Genomic DNA, 20355 nt, shown 5'->3' with positions numbered 1-20355 from the left:
TGTGGGGCATACCAGGAGAGGTGGTCCCGTAGGTACGAGGGTCCTAGGCCGTATAGGGCTTTAAAGGTCAAATGCTTTTGGGTAGTCAATGAAGCAGAAGTAGATGTTTTTCTGGAACTCTCTAGCTTTCTCCATAATCCAGAGCATGTTTGCAATTTAGTCTCTGGTTCCTCTGCCCCTTCAATATCCAGCTTGCACTTCTCGTAGTTCTCGGTCCACATACTGCTTAAGCCTGCCTTGTAGAATTTTAAGCACAACCTTGCTAGCGTGTGAAATGAGTGCAATTGTGTGGTAGTTGGAGCATTATTTGGCGCTGCCGTTCTTTGGGATTGGGATGTAGACTGATCTTCTCCAATCCTCTGGCCACTGCTGAGTTTTCCAAACTTGCTGGCATATTGAGTGTAGCACCTTAACAGCATCATCTTTTAAAATTTTAAATAGTTCAGCTGGAATATCATCAATTCCACTGGCCTTGTTATTAGCAGTGCTTTCTAAGGCCCATTTGACTTCACTCTCCAGGATGTCTGGCTTAAGGTCAGCAACCACACTACCTGGGGTGTATGAGACATCCGTATCTTTCTGGTATAGTTCCTCTGTGTATTCTTGCCACCTCTTCTTGATATCTTCTGCTTCTGTTAGGTCCTTACCACTTTTGTCCTTTATTATGGTAATCTTTGTACGAAATGTTCCTTTCATATCTCCAATTTTCTTGAACAGATCTCTGGTTTTCCCAGTCTATTGTTTTCCACTATTTCTTTGCATTGCTCATTTAAGAAGGCCGCAGAGATGGGTGGGGGGCATCAATATGAAGGTTTCCAATAGTAGTGGAAGGGCATGTTTATGCAGGAGATGAATGTTCAGACACCCAGGACCCAGACTGTTAAACGCTTTATAGGTAAAAACCTGCACTACTAATATTCTCCAGTAAGTGAAAAAGAAACAATGCTTGCATGTAAACACCACACTAGTATGCATTTGAGCTCCTTAGCTTAGGATCAGTTTAGTACCTTCTGGAGTTGCTTATGTTGGTTTCTGAGTACATGGTGACAGCAGCAATTACTGTCAAGACATCAACATCTGAAGTTATTGGTGTCCAAACATTCTTTTGTTGTCTCATCTTCCCAAGTATCTTTCAGCATCTTTGATATTTGTTTGTTCCACAGATTTTTGTTCTACCTCTTCAACACAGGGGTTCCCCAGGTGGTTAAAAATCAGAATTGCAATAAAAGATTAAAAATGGTGAATAAAAATGGTTAAGAACAACCCAGGAACAAAAGCAGCAGAATATGGAGACAACAAATCATTGTCATAGGAAGTAGAAAGCCTAAGGAAGTCATAGTGTTATTGACAGTGTATCTATCAAATGAAGAATATCAGTTATGGGAAATTCCATGTTGTATGTCTATGGGGTTTTTTTACCCCCAAAAAGCACTTTTTTCAAAAAATAAAATAAAAGCTCATTGCAGATTAATTCTGCATCACACTGTAATGCAGCCATTTTAAAACAGACGTATGCAGTCCCAGCTGCTCAGTGACATGGGTCAGGGTATACCTAGATTGCAATAACTGCTTCTTTCCCCATTCACATGGGGCATGTGTGAAGAGGAAAAGGCATGGATAACCTAATCAAAGATCTGGAATAAATCTTGATTCAAAGTAGCATGTTGAAGATGATCATGAAGAATTACAGTTTGAGTTAAAACTAGGTTGGGGGTTGTATTTGTATTTGTTTTTGCTATGAGTGGATTAGCAATTTAGGAAGAAAAGAGGGGAAATGGGTTGGGGGACATCCAGTGAACTTATCTATCCCCACAAGGTAGAGCAATAAAGATCTACAAAGCATGAATGGCTGTATGCATGCATGTGCTTCCACCTCTGCCCACCACACTTTATTTGTACACCTTGAGATCTATCCTTGCACTGTGCTTAGTTGTGGCAAATCCTTGGTGCACATACTAACAATAGTAGTAGTAGACCATGAGCAACATTCCGTGCAACACAGCAGAAAGCATGTGATTTTCATTCATGAATAAATTACAGTAACCTGTAACTTAAAGATACCCATTATGGTTGATAAGCAGTAAAAAAAAAAGCACTAACTGCAAGACAGAGAGACAGAGACCGGCACATTTACCAGTTAACATATCTAGCTTTTTCAAACCCAAATGCAATTTCCTCCCTTCTCTGTTTTGCTGAGATAGTACAGTTGAACTAAATCATATAGTAGTGAGGGAATATTTCACGCTGTGTCTTCATATTTGAAGGCCACAAACGACACCAAAAATCAGTATCATAACTTATGTATAGCTAGAGCTTTGACTTTAATCCCTTTGACTTTTATCTCAAGTGTTGACTCTTGCTACTATAAATAGAATTTAAACTATTGTAAAAGAGTTTCATGCTGTTAAAAAATAGGGATTTGATTTGACTTTGTTTAACTACACTAAGGACTTCTTTGTGGCTGGCTTAACACAGACCTTCCATTATTTCCATATTTGTTCTAAGTTAATTCTCTTTTAGACATGTAGAAACGCTGCTGCTTTAGGAGGTTTTGATGGCCTTTCTCTTTGATCCATAATCAAGGCAGCTTTGAAGAGCTGTACTCTATTTTATTATTGTATTTTTTGCCTCAGGGTTTCCTCAGATTTGTTTTGTAAGGCTATCTTTGTACTTGTTTGGCATGGTAGTATGTGTGTTATTTCTTTACAATGCATAGCTGAAGAAAGACAGAAATTCCTGTTTTATAATAATTGAGTTTGGTTTGTGATGCTTTGTAGTCATTTAATCTGAAATGTGACATGTAAGTAGCAGGCCCATTGAATTTTGCTGTATATGCGCTCTAGATCTTTACTGGGTAAAATTCACCTTCCAGAAAATAATCAGATCATGTCCTATTTCTTCTGTATAGATTTGTGAGATGCTGCTGTAGGTATGTCTCTTTTTGAAACAGTAGTCCTCAAACATTCTTGTAGTGAACCATTTTCAGTTAAATGGGGTAGGACACCCTGTGGTATTTTAAGCTAAAGGGGGAGGTATCCTGGTAAGGGGGATAACTAGAGCAAAATAATGATGTCTCATTAGCTGGCTAAGTTCACATTTGTCCCATAGCTGGAGGCTGGCAACCTGAAAGCAAAGATAATGAGTTGGATCCTGTGGACTTTCCATATGATTAAAAGAACATGAATGAGGGATCACAGGAAACACTCTGATCAGCCCCCCCAAAAACCCCAGGGGTAAGCCCCCATGGACTTCTGATTGGAAAGAGTGGGAGGGAATTTGAATCTGCCCTGCTTTGTGCCCCAGTTCAGACAGGAATCTTTCCCAGTCCTTTCTGAGGATGCCAGATATTGAACCTTCCTTTTGCATGCAGATCATGTGCTCTATCTACTACAGAGCTTTAGCCCTTCTCTAAAAAGCACCTCCACCACACACGAGTTCCGGGGATGGTGCAAAGTATTATATGTAGTTTATTGCACAAGATTTGTATTCTAATATTCCATCCAAGGAGAAAAGTCAAAGTAGATTACACCCTTAGAAACCATCAACATAAAACATAATGAAAGAGTGCATAAAAAAAAAACAGAAAACAAACTTTATAATAGAAATGCTGCTTCCTTCTGCTCCTGGTCTTGGATACGTTAAATGTGTGATCAAATTTCCAAAGAGTTGATTTTTTAAAAATAGGAGCAGGGACCATGATCTGAATTAGGGCTGTGGTACAGGGAAGGGAGAGTTAAGGTGCCTCATGTAATTTCTGCTCTATACTACTATTTGCTTCATAAGGAAATCTACTATTTGGGCCCATAGCAGTTCCAGTGTAAGGCAAATAACAGCTTTTTGGGGGGAAGGGGGGGAATTAATTCAGAAAATGTGTACAAAAAGTCATGTGGGTGGAAAAAGCAACACACACTTAGTGTTGTGATCTCAATCTGTGCCCTGGCCCCTCTACAGTTTTGAAATATTAAGAGATGGAAATGCAGTTACACACTTAATGTACACACCAGATTAACCCTTTGAGATTTTTTGATTTTTTTAAAAAAATCATATAGTGCCTTTTAAATTATCAATCCAATCCTGGAAAAATACTAGTTGTGTGGATGCATTGCATGCTAACTTCTCTTCTATCTTCATAAGCATTTATATTCATCAACACATTTAGAATCTGGCTGTAGGTGGATTTCTTCCCAAAATGTGCAGCCCTTGCCCATGTTTTATGGGCCATGCCATTCTACACCAAGAGTGATGCATGTTTTGTTATTTAGGATCCTTAGAATGATACATCTTAATGGCCTTCATTTCTATGACAAAAAACAGCTAAAAGGTTGGAAGAGGCATGAAGAGATAAAAGAGCTGAACTGCACAATCATGCAAAGCCAATAAACATTGACTTTTTAAAAATGAAGATGCTACTTTTATTCCTGCTTGAGAACTAATTTGAGTAGTTCACAGCTGTGTGTTTGTGGATAATGCATTGGTTGAAAACATAGCTACTTAGAGGGTATGGCTATGCTTTGGGATGCTGTCTCTCATTTCATGTACTGTAGATGCTGATTTATCTCCTATGACATTAATCGTCTCATAGCAAGCGATGGAATAACTTGCAGATGCCCTTCCTCTCCTCATTTATGAAGATAAATGTCATAACATGATGGCTGATCTTTGTTATGACACTAACCATTATAACATTTAACAAACGTAGCAAAAAATATCACTGACAGCTAGCAAGAGCATCTGTGTATGTGGGGAGTGATCTTGCCGCTCGTGCCTCTAGCTCAGAACCCTGACTTGTCATATTTAGTTTCTGGAATACTTTTAAGTAATAGATTTGGTCTGAGTCAGCAAACAAATATAATTGACTGGTGATACAGTGTTACGATTATATTACTTAATGGTGCTGTGGCTCGACGGTATAGGAATTAGAGAGAAGACACCCTAAGATTCTGAAGAGGGGAGAACAGTGGGTCTGTGCTTTTGAGACATCAGGGGTAAGGCTTCCATAGTAAGCAGAATCATGGCGCAGCCTAACTCAACACATCTGGTTGGAGATGAAACCCAGATGTTTGTCTCACAAGATGAGACAAGCAGAAGTGCAACCATACGAAGAATCTGTGGGAAAACAGCAGCTCTAGCCCTACATATTATACATGTGGAAGGGTCTCTAAATTTTTGTTTTGTGCTCAGATCTCTCCCACAAAATACTGGCCATTTGCAGGCACCTCTTTCTCATTTTCGATGCCCAGAGAATACTTGGACCAGGCAAAAGGAGGAAAGGGAGTCCAGCGTGATTGTGAACCCTGCTCCTTTTATCTCGAGGGTCTGGGAACATCATAGCCTGAGCAGTTGCCAGGTCTGCATCTGGATCACTCTAACAACTGTCTAGCATTCATGTTGTATGTTATGAAGAGAGAAACCAAAAGTATTCCCTCCCACTGGTATTCCAAAATAGAACAACATCCTTTTGGCAACTGATGTTTGGCAACTGAGGCAAAGATTTCATTTCTTTGTGAGCAGATCTGCCTATTTTCTTCTCATGGTCCCCAAATATACTGGCTAATGCCTGTGAGAATGAAAAATGAAACATTTTATTATTATTATTATCATTATTAATAACAGGAAGAAGCTTTCCTTCTCCTAGTTTCAATTTCTCTCCTCACTCTTTTCATATGTAAATTAGGCTTTTCATATAGACAGCAAACATGCCTTGGATATCAGTATTTTCTGAGGTGTTCAAATTAAGTCTTTCTTCACAGTTCACTAGCAATACTCCTGCTAGAATTGATCAAGACACAGAACATGTCATGTTTTATGAATGAAGTGAGTAACCCCAGTCCAGAATTGCTATTCTAACAAAAGAACTCACAAGCCCTATTTGGACGTTCATTTTGTACATGTGTAAACAAATGCATGAAGGCGGAGTGGGTGCACACTGCCAAGACCCAACCCTCTTGGTCCACCTTTCAACCCTTCACAAGGCTCAGCCAAAGGTCTGAAGCAGGGAGCCGCATCCTGCTTGCCCCGGCTCCCCATGTGATTTAGAATTCTGTACAATCATGGTTCTTCTGTACAGCACAAGGAACTTCCATGGATGGAAGAGGCTTCCTGCTTCAGACCTTCACCCTCAAATCTGTGGAATACTGAAAAGAGGGTGAAAGTCATGCATCTTAATGGGTGGTGCTTAGTAGTACTCCACCACTCTCCTTCATCTGTTTGTTCACAAGTGAGTAAACAGAACACCAAAATAGGGCATATAGTAGGGCATTATTTGATATTGCAGGGGTGGAAACTCCCCCAATTGCTGTTTATTATTATTTTTAAAATTTGTATACCGTCCTTCATCCATAGATCTCTGTAGACTATATTTTTTATTTTAAAAAATATACAGTAAACTACGGATGTGTTAGCTTAACTTTAGGTGAATTTGTAGAAAGCCAAGAATGAATATTATTTCTCCACTGAAAATGCAGAGGAAAATAGACAACAAAAGGACTGTGTCCCCTGCTAACACGTATGCAGAAGAGTAAAGGTGTGATATATACACGTGTACTTTTATAATGATTACAAACGATGACCTCTACATTCTGTGATCTAGAGATGTAATATATTCTGCAATTTCTGTCCATGATCAGCTAGCAGCCCCCACCCGCCACTCAGGTGAACTTTGCTGTACAGTGGTACCTCGGGTTACAGACACTTCAGGTTACAGATGCTTCAGGTTACAGACTCCGCTAACCCAGAAATAGTACCTCGGGTTAAGAACTTTGCTTGAGGATGAGAACAGAAATCGTGCTCTGGCGGCGCGGCAGCAGCGGGAGGCCCCATTAGCTAAAATGGTGCTTCAGGTTAAGAACAGTTTCAGGTTAAGAACGGACCTGCAGAACGAATTAAGTTCTTAACCCGAGGTACCACTGTACTCCTGATTCCATTGCTGTCCTTAATCTTCAGGAAGTAGTAGCATATGGAAATAATTTTTGTAGGCATCCTCTGATTTAGTAGCCTCTGACCCTTTCTGTCGTATTCAGCACCATCATTAATGCATTTGATGCCTTCTGATTTGATGACTGCAAAGTTCTTAATGTGGGGAGTGCCCTTGAAGACTCTTCAGAAGCTTCAGATAATGTTGAACACAGCTGCCCTAATTTGGCAGGAGCACATTGCCCTGTTGCTTCAGAAACTGCACTGACTTCATATGGTATTTGGCCCACACTTCTAAATGCTAGTTTAAATTTCTGAAATCCTAAACAACTTGAACCCAATATACCTTTGAGACTGACCTCTTCCTTGTTTCCCATACTAAAGTGACATCTCAGTGGTAACTTCTGAATGGCAGCAGTCTGTTCTCAAATCCCCTCCCCACCCTCGCCCCAGATTCCTGTGGTCATACACTGAATTTCTTCTGGAATTAATATAAAATCTTTTCTTCTTCTATGTGAACATTTTTGTGGGGGTGATTGGGGAGTTGGCAGGGTTTTTCTTTTAGTATCTCTTCTGTTTCTTGTATGAGATGTTGTGTTTGGCTTTGGATAAGCATGCTGCTAATTGTTTCCTGATATATGACTTTCAGGAGAGAATAGGCTAAACATCCAAGTAATAAAGTCTACTGAGGTTGAATATAAGAGTTTTGGTACAAGAACCAAACTCTTACAGTTCAGCAGCAATGCCATGGCAGTGCATTTGTAGCTGAAATATAAGGTGTCCTGCATTTGTAGTCCTTGTTCTCCACTGTGGTTCCTCTAGTTCTTCAAGAAAGGTCTGAAACCTAATGAGTCTTTTGGTAGGGACATCCTTGAAGTTTCAGGAATTACTTAATGTAGTACACTGTACTATAGACAGCGGCAGAGAAAGCTGCTCGGGCGCCTGGAGCGGCGTGCCCAGGGAGGGGCAGGGTGCACCACAGGGCCTCTGGGGTCTGCTTGCCTCCTTGCACTCAGCTGCCCTACAGCTGGGGGGCGGGGAGGCAGTGGGTGGACCATTTGGGCAGCACGGAGCCTGCATGCACCCAAGCCACCGCGTCTCTCCCAGGAGAGACCCCTGGCTCGGGCGTGCTGCAGGCCCCGTGGCGAGTGCCACCTGGCATTTCGTCACCCGCCCCAGTGGTTAAAAGTGGGGGATGCATATTTTTTCACTCTGTTTTACTAAATGTAGGGCAACATTTTCTTTATCTCACCAGTTTTTATAGTCTAATGTGTTGCATCTTAGCTTGTCATTCCTCATTTTAGATTCAATAAAATTGAAGGGAAAGGGTGCTGGAAAGGGGGAGGTAGGAAGTGTTGTCACTTTTAGTAGATTATTTATCAGACATCTGACCAATATTGTCCTGGTCTATCATGTCCACTTCAACACCGTTTGAAATGTCACTGAAATGTCTTAAGCTTTCATTTTCTTTCATAAGCATCTTATTAAGCTACATAGATGTTTCAGTTCTATTTAAAAAGCTGTCTCACTTAATGAATTCTATGAGTTGGCTCAGATTATATACAACACTGAGCAAACCATGGTTTTTTATGTGAACATGTGAGTCTGCAGGTTCCCAGGAAGATTCCCAGAAGGGTTCCCAGTGGTTTACCTGCTGCCTCACTATATGAGACTAAGCCATGGTTTGTCTGAGTATGTCATCTTCTTCTGATAAAACAATGAGCTGCAAACCAAACAAAATTTGGTTATAACTTATGGTTTGTCTGGGCTTAGTCTGGAATACCTTGGTAGCAAGAGGACTGGGAGAAGAGGGCAGTGTATGATCTCCTCTCCAAGAATCTGCACACTCCTATATTTGAGCTAAGATTTGGCTTAGCATTACGTACAAACTGGGTAACGTTTGTTCTTTCAAAAGAAACTACATGACTCCAGGTTGTATTTTAAAATGTTCAGAATCAATAAATGGCTCTTGCTGTGGGAAAGCAATGCTTCCCCCTTTCTCTCTCTTTTTCTTTGGCATGGGTGTATACGTGGAAACTTTTTTTTTAAAGATTGGATGAATAAAATTCACAATTCAGCAAGATATTTGAAACTCCTGCCCACACTAGTGTATGCAATAACAAGTAATTGACGCAGCAAGCTATTAATTTGCTCTTTCATATTCAGCCCTTGTGCATCCTGGGATACTATTGAGTCCTGCCCTGTTTGTTTCCTACTGTAGTGGCTGTAATGCTGCCTTGTTTGATCAAAATCTGTGTGCTGTGTGTGTCGCTTTGTCAGCTTGATTTTTGTTTTGTGCTGTGTCTTTTGTAATGATGCTATTCTGTGTCCATCCCTGTGTCTACCCACTGTTTCCTGCACCAGTTCAGTGCAGCTTCTACCCTACTTCTCCCTTTTTCATGGTCAAGGTGGACATGAGATTGCCTTTCCATCCAAATGTGCTGTAACACCTCACATTACAACTTCCTCTAGAGAATAGGCTGTGATGTCATAGAGAAGGGGACAGGGCTACCCAAATTCTCTCAATTTCAGGGAGGAGCTGCCCAGGTGTGCTGAGGGCCCATACGCGGGAAGAGAAACAGGGAGTCCTCCACAGTGAGTAACCCCACCTTCGAGTGTACCCAATATCCTTCATAGCCTTGTCCAGTACAGTATAGTTCCCTCCCCTTCATGACCATTTTGAAGTCTATTCAGTTTAAACTCTGGAATATTTCCAGTTCAGCTTGAGTTTCTTTCTTCTTGCCTTATCCTCCATTTCATCTTCCTTCTTCTTGTTTTTTTTTTAAATAAAGCTTTATCTTTTTAAATTTTACTGAGGTCTTAAATCCACTTTATATGCTTACTGCCCAATCTGCAACTAACCTTTTTGTGTTTTGTTTTGTTTCATTTTATCTGAAATTTGTTTCTTTGGAAGTATGGTTTGGCTCCCAAAGCTTCTGTGTGGTTTTTAATCTCTGGATTTCACTCCTCTTATGGGTAAGGATCCAAACTGTGATGGGATACTATGATGGGCAGTGGACTGGTATGTGGTCTTGTGAGTTGAAAAGGGGAGAACAGGAAATTTTGAAAAATAAAAGAGTAGCTTTATATATCTGAATGGAATGAGACTCCTTTTGGTGGGGTGGGGTGGGGACTTTTACTGCAGCCAATATTAAGGGTGAAGTATTGTTTTCATCTGCAATTTCTTTGGTCTCTGATCTTCAAGTTTTGGAGCACAGCTGTTGCTGGAGAATTGCATTTGCAGCCTTAGCAATTCATTGTATTGTAACATGACATACTTGCAAAAGCTCAGCATGATTGGCATGCATCTTTGTAAAATTGTTATACTAGGGCAGCAGTGGAGGACCTGTACGTTCCAACTCCCATCAGCGATAGTCACCATGGCTAATGATCAGGAATGATGGGAGGAACACAGATTCTGCATCTCCTGCCATGCAGGGACAACAGACATGACATCTGGAATATGGTGATTGTGGTGGATTAGCAGCACTTTCTTGAGTAATTGGGAAGTCATAGTACTTGTTTAAAGAAATCCCTGACCTCTTCTCCAGTTATTAATGTTCAGTAATTTTTGGTATGACACCATTTATTCCTGGTGGGCAGCTGTTCTAATGATTGTCATGACATTCCCGGGAGAGCAGCTTAGGAGTGATTGGGTATGGATGATGAGCTAATTGCCTATTTCTCATTGTAGAAAGGCAAGTTATAATAGTGCTAAGTTGGTAATATCCTTAGATACAGTCTATGTGCTGTCATCATTTCCTGTACTTGGTTGATCGAATTCCTAGGACTGGAAGTATGACTAAGAAGAAAAATATGGAGGAGGATACCAACTAGAAGGATAGTAAAAGAGGCAGAAGCCTTCATACCAGTTAGACGAAATGGAAGAATATTAATTGGGACTTCATAAAAGGCAAAGGAGTGGAAAACTTAGCTGAACTGGAAAGTATATTTCAGCAACCAATTATGATGGTTTCGGACGCTTCATTTTCCACCCATGTTAAGAATTTTTCATTCTTTAACATTCTGAAACCTATCATGTTCTTCTAAGAGCTCTACAAATGGAAGGGTTCCCTGAAAGTGCACTATTAGTGACAATAAACAGTCCAAACAGTAGCAAGATTTACCTCCCTTCTCTCTCCCCCTTATAGGAAATTGTTTCTTGCATTTGTAATAATAAATAATAGGACTTGTTCTTCTAGTTCTCTGCCATGTAAGAGTCTTCCTGTGCATTTTACGAGGTTTTCACCCATGATTATCAGTTTAAACCTGTTGTTAGCTAAGGTGCTTGTTCGGCAGTTGATAAAAGACCCCAGTCTTGACACGACAACTTCCCACTTTTTACACGGCATTATGCAAAGTGCATGATCAATGACACAATCATTTAAATGTATGCAATAATGATTTTTTACCTTCTTACACATATATTTCTTTTTAGGCACTGGAAAAACATCCCAACTCACCAATGACTGCAAAGCAGATATTGGAAGTTATTCAGAAAGAAGGGCTGAAAGAAACAAGGTCAGTATTTATATGATATTTGCCTTTACAATAACAAAATTTAAGGAAAATATCTAAATTGAGGTTGGCATGTTGTTCGTAATGCAGTAAATAGCATTCTGTGTTTGAGCCTATGATTACAGAGGAAACCTAAATATATAATAAATAGATATTAGAAGGGGAAATCAGAAAGGACAATATGGCTGCAATCTTATACATTGGGCTGGAGAAGCATTTATTTTGTCACCATACCAGATTCCAATATAGTCAACACTTAGGCCATTTTTAACATTCTACCACTTTTGTACATTTAAACTAATTTTAAAACAGAATTTCTAGCCACCATAGCAAATCAATGACACAAACACTCTCCCAGACCACCATGCTCAGATTGCTTTGCTCTGAGAAAGGACCCCTGTTGCTCAGAGCAAGACTGAGAGGAATGTAGGAAGTGGACTAATAATGGCACATCTAGGTCAGCATTGTCTACACTGACTGAGAGAAGCTGTCCAGGGTTTCAGACAGGAGTCTCCCTTAGCTGTATGTGGAAATGCTAGAAACTTCTGCCCACAAGCAACTACTCTACCAATGAGCTGTGGCCCTTCTACAGGACAGAGGTGGAAAGCCCTGTAAGAGTTTTGTGTGGCTGCAGCAGCCTCAACAGTTGCCAGTGAGTGAGATTAGTGAGCAGGAGCCCATATAGTGCTAATCCTTTACATTCACTGCCTGATACATTTGCCCCAGTTTCTCTCATGGAACTACTGGCCCTACTTGTGCATAGCCAGCAAAGCCAACTTCATATAAAAACTATGTGAGTGTTTGTCCTGTCCTTTCCTTGGCACAGGGCATGCTGAAGCAAGACAGGTCATTAGCTGCAGCACCAAGGATAGCTCCGAGTGAACAACTTGCTCCAAAGAAGTCAAGAGTAAACTGAAAAGCTTTTATGCTCACAGGGCCAGATTGCTTGGAGCCTAGAACTCCTCCTTTCTGGCAAGTTTTTTTTATTATGTGTGCTGTCTGTGTTGATGTGCTGAATTGAGAATGTGAGCTTCAGATGTGGAGGCAGTCAGTTTCTCATGGAGTGCAGGCTCAGAGGTTACAGACTCCCGAGGCCTGCCTCTTGTGGTCTCAGACTCCAGAGCCTTTGCTCTGCTGGGTTTAGGCTGTGACTCAGCCTTTGGCATGATATGGGGGCCTGGATTATCCTTTGGTGCTGCTGGAGGTTAGCCCCTCTGAGTTGAGACCCAGGCTGCTGCTCCAGGTGCCAGCAGACCCAACCATTTCCCCATCATTTGAGTGTAGGCTGCTACTTTGAACAGGGGTTCAAAGCTTTATAGACATATGGAAGAATATGGGATTCCTTCCAGATCCTGGTAAAGAAAGGATCACAACCTCCTCGCCAGTTGAAGTTGGTAGGAGGGTCTCCTGTCCACCTGTTGCTTACAACCTGTATTTCAGACAAAGCAGTTTCCAAAAGTCTTACTAGAGGCTTTGTACTACCTACAAGCCACAGTGGGTGATCCTTCAAGTGTATAGCAATCAATGTCTTCCAGAAATCATTATAGCTTTTCGCTGAAGCCAGCAGAGTTTAGTTTGTGTGTGTGCATTGCCCCATTCATGGGCCAGAGAAGTACATATGAAGCTGTCTTCTACTGAATGGTGGTCTATCCAACTCAGTAGTCTCTGCTCTGATAGGCTGCAGCCTTCTACAGCTCAGATCTGGATCTTTCTCAGTCCTGTCTGGAGATGCCATTGGGTAAATAGTGATGGCCTACATGAAAAACCTATTCTGTACCGCTTCTGGGCAGTTCTTCTCAAGGCTTGAGTTCCCTCCCTCATTAACCAGAAGAAATTAACAGAGAGAGGTAGAGAGAGAAAATGTGTTGCGTTTACTTGGCATATAGCACCACTTTCTAAGAAAGAATGCAGATCATTTGCAGTCCTCCTTGTATACAGTACAGGTGTGTGTAATAAAATACAGTGGGTGAGTTCCTAGAAGGCAACTAAACACTAAGAAGTCACTGTTGTTATATATAGAAGTAAAGATAAAATTGTGCCAAGAGTCTTAAAATAGAGTCAGTATAGACAGATGCTTGGTGCAAGTGCCAAATAATTTGGAGAAGAAAAGTTCAGCAAAAATTAATAATAATTAAAATGTAGCTACTGAGTTATAAATAAGTAGACAGGAAAATCAAATGTTGTGGTACAATCATTTCAATTCTTTTGAACCCTTCTCCGCTGCCGTTCCTTTCTTACTTATGTCTTTTGAAGTAATTGAACTCTGACTTCTGATACTGTTGTTATTATTATTCATAATAAAAAACAGCCCCCTTGATGATTATACAGTCTTCATCATATTTATCCCCACAGATTATTGTATTATTGTACCATTGGAGAGATTGGGTAGTGGGAAAATGGCAAAAAAACAAAACAAAACAAAGTAATTGGAATTAGAAATAAAGGAAACCTTCTTTAACTTTTTCCCCCAAAGAAAAAGACTCTAGAAAAAAAACACTGCAGCTAGCTTAAATGGCCCATTCTGTGCTGTAAAAAATGAAAGATAAAAATCAATGCAGTGGAAACGCATAAACTGCCAGTGACAAGTGTAAAAGGAAAAACTGTTTACTCTTGCATGAATTGTATTATAGTGCACTATTGTGTTGTAAACTTGTATACAAATGTATCTGTAAAGTTCAGCACTTACTTTAAGAAATGGTGTTGCTAGATAACTCTGAAGGCGAGATAGAATGGAGAGATTTATGTTTGAACTGAAGAAACAATGAGGTTGTTGCTATACTAGAGTGCTTTAGCACTGCTGAGGCAGTGCTTTTCTACAATGAGCTGGTTAAAATGGAGGTTTCACAGCACTTTAAATAGTGCTATATTATTCAAAAATCCCCTTGCCTATGGCCACTATCCTTCTATGATGTTTATTCATAAGTGTTCTGTTAAACAAAGACCCCTTCCAACATTAATTCGAAGTAACTGCTTGCATGTTCTGACAACTTAATTGTTTCATGTTGGGTGTGGCAGTGGAATTATGCTTCCTGTTTTCAGTTTCCATTCCTTGGGCTGGGGGAGGCTGTAATCACCTAGTTACTTTTTACTAGTTTTCATTTCTATAAAATAAAAGAGCAGTATTTTGCAATATAATAATTAAATGGAAAAATATTTACTAATATATACGGTAAGTAATTAAAGTTTGTCCCCTTGCCCTAATACAGATACCGATAATAAGGGACAATCAAGAGAGCTGGTTCAATAGGTAATTAACAGGCAATTCAGTAATCTTACTCTCCACCTAACAAGAAGCAATAAAGCCAGCAGAACCTGCAAACAGGAAACATTTAATTAAAGGTACAAAAGCCTTGAAAGATTTGTTCAATAGCCCTTTGTCTGTCTACAAAGGATAGGCTGGTGCTACAATTGCATTTAAAAAAATGGGAAGCAAATGCAGGAAGCTGTGGCACACAATTATTTATCCATATCTCTGTCTGGCTTCTATATAAAAAGTGAGTGAATAAAGGAACACTATTGTATTATATTATTTAAGGCATTTATATGCTGCTTAATCAGTAGCATTCCTAAGTAGTATGCATAAAAATTAAAAATTAATCATAAAGCCAAGCATAAATTCAAACTACATTAAAATGCCTGCTGGATTACACCTGAAGTTGACCAAAGAGGTTTCCTGTCTAATTTCACTTGGGAGAGATTTCCACAGGCTTGGCTCCACAACACTGAATACACAGCTTCTGGTAGTTTTGAGTTGTACACCTGACCCTTGGTGGACTACCAACAGAGACTCTCCCAAAGATCTCATTGATTGGGCAGGGATATAAGGGATCAGACAGTCCTTAAGATATCTTGGACCCAAGGCCCTTGTAAATTAATACAAGATCTTAGAATCTGCCTCAGTAACAAAAGCCAGTACAAGCTCAGGTCAATCACTGGAGTCCATCTGGAGCAGCCAACAAGCAATATTGAGGATGTACTGGGCCATTCGCTCAGAAATGCATCTGAAGAAAGGAGCAAAAATGAAACAAAGGGACTGGAATAAAAGAGACTGAAGTGGGTGCAAGTAGATGTCGATGTCTACTTGCACCCACTTCAGCCTCTTTGATTCCATTCCCTTATCAGCAGGGAAGGAAAACAGTAATACGGTTCCTTAAATGAGGTACATGAGCTTGAGAAGCTGGCCAGAAATCTACAGGTTGGCATTTGTCTGTCTGAGGAGTACGGCCATGCAGCAAGACATGTTGTTGTATTAGAGATGCATGTCTACAGCTAAGGTCAAGCAAGGGAACCTACAAGAGTCTTATCTGGAAGAGGATCCCTGATTCAAATCACAGCATCCCATTCAGTTTTCTTTGCACAGCAAAGCTGCCCGTTATAGTGGGGCAGTCTTTGTGGGCACTGGGTAGCTCTCAGAAAGTAGCTCTCAAAGGAAAAATGCTACAGAACAAAATGTTTTGCTTCTTCAAAAAGTGAATTGTAAGGAGCGAATCAAAAAGCTGATTGTAAGGAGGCGTGGGTTTAGGCAGACTCTTGACTGGAATGTGCCTGGAAACAACTCTGCTGTGCAAGAAGGATAAAATCTAGCTTTCAGTTTGCTTGGTGTTATGTGTATGAAATCTTCAAGAACTTCCTGCAGAATTTGCCTAGCACATACCCATCTGTTGGTCTATCTATATCTGTGTGTTTACACACACACACACACACACCCCGACATGTGTGTAGTGTGCATGTGGGGCAGCAGGGTTCATAGCCCCAGGCGTAAATTCAGAAGGGCGCAACTAGGCCACAGTGGTCCCAAAGGTGCCATGCATCAACATCAGTCCCTTAAAATTTTAAACAGCAAAAATGTAGCAGCCCTTGAGCTAATTAATATATGGGAAAGAATTATGTGTGTAGAATTTTAGGAAATTAAAACTGCATTACACTTCCAAGAAATAAATGCAATGAAGGGAAAGGGGACAGGGGGTTTTTTTTGTTTTTTTTATTTGGCTTGTTTCTGCCCTACAGAAAGACTTTAAACAGGGATGCAAAGAAAGCTATGGTTTCCATAGTACAATTGGCTTCATAAAACACGGATATGAGATTCAGCTTCACGCTGAATGCAAGCTTAGAATTTGTCTATATGGGAATATTAAGTAATCCTGAGGCAATAGATTCCGTTTTTTGAGGAAGGAGAAATTAACCTTGAGAAACGATTGCTTCTACACCTCTGTTGTTGAATGTCATATTCACATTCTGCTCAAAGAGTAATGCCACTGGCTTACACACTAAAGTCAAAACTGAGGGAGGGAGGAATGACTTGTGCAATATGCAGGACCAGCCCTGCCATTATGCAGAGTGAAGCAGCTGCCTTTGGTGGTAAATACTAGGAGATGGGGGTGGTGTTACCCTCCATCGGTACTCATCATCCTGAGCTGTGTACTGGCAGTGGTGATACTTGCTTTTTGTTCTCCTTGGCTGTCTGACTGTCCCATCTAGTCACATCTTCCCAATGAGTCATAGACAGTACCAATGGAAAAGGCCTCTGACTGAGTGGACAGGTAGAGGAGCGTCTATTCCAGATCATTCATTCCAGGAGGCACTGCATGTGCACGTACATTGGTCATGGGGGACATGGGTGGCACTGTGGTCTAAACCACTGAGCCTCTTGGGCTTGCTGATCGGAAGGTTGGCAGTTAGGATACTTCAGATGGGGTGAGCTCCCGTTGATCTGTCCCAGCTTCTGCCAACCTAGCAGTTTGAAAGCACGCTAGTGCAAGTAGATAAATAGGTACCGCTACATTGGGAAGGTAAACGGCGTTTCTGTGAGCTCTGGCACTTGTCACCGTGCCAGTAATGGTTTAATAATGCTGGCCACATGACCTGGAAAGCTGTCTGTAGACAAATGCCAGCTCCTTTGCTTGAAAGTGAGATGAGCGCCACAACCCCATAGTTGCCTTTCACTGGACTTAACCATCCAGGGGTCCTTAACCCTTTACCCTACATTACATTGGTCATCTAATATACTGGCATGATGGATGCTGAATGTGATAATGCCAGAAGGATAGTGTCATTATGCAACATTTCTAATATTGTGTACAGTTTTGGTTCCTGCACCTTAAAAAGGATATTGTAGAGCTAGAAAAGGTTCAGAAGAGCATGTACATTGGTCATAGGGGGAGTGGGTGGCGCTGTGGGTTAAGCTACAGAACCTAGGGCTTGCCGATCAGAAGGTCGGCCGTTTGAATCCCCGTGACGGGGTGAGCTCCCATTGCTCGGTCCCTGCTCCTGCTAACCTAGCAGTTGGAAAGCACAAAGTGCAAGTAGATAGGTACCGCTCCGGCGGGAAGGTAAACGGCGTTTCCGTGTGCTGCTCTGGTTCGCCAGAAGCGGCTTAGTCATGCTGGCCACATGACCCGGCTTAGTACGCTGCTCCCTCAGCCAATAAAGTGAGATGAGCGCCGCAACCCCAGAGTCATCCGCGACTGGACCTAACAGTCAGGGGTCCCTTTACTTTTAGAGCTAGAAAAGGTTCAGAAGAGGGCAGTGAAAATAACCAACTATAACTCTCATAATTTATGACCATTGGCCATGCTGGCTGATGGAGACTGGAATCCAACAACATTTATGAGATTATAGGTTCCCCATCTCTGACTTAATATTTAGAAATGCAATTCAGTGTAAGCAAGTCTAAAGTGATGCACAACGGGGCAAAAAATTCTAACTCCACACACATGCAAATAGGGTCTGCATTTGTGGTAACTGACCAAGAAATGTGACCTTTGGATTGTAGTGGATAGCTCAATGGGGATTTCGATCCAGTGTGCAGCATCTGTGGAAAAGGCAAATTCTATGCTAGAGATCATCAGGAAAGGGATTGAAAACAAAACTACCAATATTATAAATATATTTTACAAATCTATGTTGAGATTGCACTTGGAATACTGTGTATCGTTCTGGTGACCTTACTTGAGAAAGGATATTGTACAGTTGGAAAAGGTTCAGGAAAGGACAGCCAAAATGATCAAGGGGATGGAGCAACTCTTCTATGAGTAAAGATTAAAAGATTTGGGGGTGTTTAGTTTAGAAAGCGTCTAAGCTAGAGACATCTCTTTTGCTGAATTTATATTGTTCTATTCCATTTTGAATGGTTTTATAATTGTGATGGTTTTATCTACTTTTATAATTTATATTTTATTGTAACCCTGGAACCTTTTGCTGAAATCTTATAAAAATAAAACATAACAGAGGTGCATAAAATTATACAGTGTGGTGAATATGGATAGAGAGGTTTTTTCCGTACACACAGGGCTATCCAGTGAAGCTGAATGCTGGGAGATTCAGAACAGACGTACCGTATTTTGCGCCCCATAGGACGCACCGGCCCATAAGGCGCACCTAGTTTTTTGGGGGGGAAATAAAGAAAATAATTTTTATTTCCCCCCCCAGGCACGGGGCTGGGGCGGGGGAAGCCCGAGCTTCCCCCGACCCCAGCCCCCAGAACAGGCTGCTCTGTGCAAGCCGTGGGAGCCCTCCCGTGGCTTGCGCAGAGCTACCTGAAGTCCTGATGCGACTGCCCAGCGCGCTGGGGCTTCGGGATAAGAGGCGGCTCTGCGCAAGCCGGGGGAGGGCTCCCGCGGCTTGCGCAGAGTTTCCTGAAGCCTGGAGAGCGAGAGGGGTCGGTGCGCACCAAGCCCTCTCGCTCTCCAGGCTTCAGCGAAAGCCTGCATTCGCCCCATAGGACGCACACACATTTCCCCTTCCTTTTTGGAGGGGGAAAAGTGTGTCCTATAGGGCGAAAAATACAGTAATTCTTAGTTAAAACTATGGAATTTGCAGTTATTATGCTCTTAATATTTATTTCAGTAAGTGAGTAGTGATAAGGTGTTGGGAGACAGAACTACCTGTGCTATACAGCCTGCCCTGTGACTTCCTTAGGTCACCTTCTGCCCTTGGTGAGATGGAGGATGCTGTCCCATCACCCGTGTTGAAGTACAATTCACATGTCAGTCCAGTTGGCTTATGTGTGTGGAACTGGTAGAAGGAAGCGCCATGTTGTTCTTTGTTTTGTTTTTTTAAAGATATTTATTGAGTTTTTCCACCTTTATACATTAAAAAATCAAAAAGAAAAAAGAAAAAGTTAAAAACACATAAAGTTTACAATCCTTATTTTCAATAACATATTTCCCTGACTTCCCCACACCTCCCCTTCTTATACTCCAATTCAAATTGTTAATTCAACAAGTTCTTGTCCCCAATTTTTGACCTTTTTATATTTAATTCATTTTTTAAAAAAACCAATTTTAACTTATAAACATCAGTATTTAAACATCAGTGCTCATTCTTAAAACTTTTTTCTAAAGTCGACCCAAATTCCCTTCCACGAATTCCCCAATTTTCATACTAATAACAAAACAAAATAAAAAAAACAGATTATAATTCTGCACCCTTTGGATTCCCAAACCCCACCCCCCCTTTCCCGGTTTAAATCCCCAACAAATGTCCATCAGTCTTAGTCTACTATCAGCCTGGAGACCTCACGTCCGAGGCTCTTAATTCTCTCTCAATTCCTCTCTGCCGGTTTTTTTGGTAGTTCTTAATATTAAACACCAGATCTCGGAGAAGCTCTGTCCCGATAGGGTCCATATTTCTTCCAGCCAGACCTCCATACTTAAAAGTGGAGCCTGAATCTTGTTTCTTACTCCTTTTAAGTCCAGATGTCCCAAAAGCTCCAACTTTCACCTCAATCAAATTTGTAATCCATAGGTCTTCAGATCTCCACATAAGGAGATCTCTCCATTCTTCAATCTTCAATTCAAAACAGATTTTCATCATCCAGTACTTATTTTCCTTTGTAGCCATCCTGTCAGGCCTCTGGCTCTCCTTTGTCATCTGCAACATTACATCTCCTCCTTCCTTTTCCTTTTCCACACTCTCAAATCTTTC

The 20355-nt window shown here is 41.1% G+C and overlaps 1 protein-coding gene across 4 annotated transcripts in view; it reads left to right on the top strand.

Annotated features, from left to right (window-relative positions):
- The window catches only part of ASXL3 (ASXL transcriptional regulator 3), a 103190-nt gene that overhangs the window by 9872 nt on the left and 72963 nt on the right, over positions 1-20355 (top strand). Inside the window, exons 2-3 of one of the 4 annotated variants that reach the window (XM_053396253.1) lie at positions 9445-9507; positions 11351-11433. The exons of 1 other annotated variant lie outside the window; for it this stretch is intronic. In XM_053396253.1, coding sequence (XP_053252228.1) covers positions 11378-11433 — 56 coding nt within the window. In that variant the 5' untranslated portion in view covers positions 9445-9507; positions 11351-11377. Of the gene's footprint in view, positions 1-9444; positions 9508-11350; positions 11434-20355 lie in introns of those variants that run through there. 2 more of the 4 variants (XM_053396252.1, XM_053396255.1) reach the window with 2 other exon arrangements.

Source organism: Podarcis raffonei, chromosome 7, assembly GCF_027172205.1.
Source record: "Podarcis raffonei isolate rPodRaf1 chromosome 7, rPodRaf1.pri, whole genome shotgun sequence".
Classification (NCBI taxonomy): Eukaryota; Metazoa; Chordata; class Lepidosauria; order Squamata; family Lacertidae; genus Podarcis; species Podarcis raffonei.
Note: the sequence above shows the minus strand (reverse complement) of the source record. Positions and strands in the feature narration are given on the sequence as shown.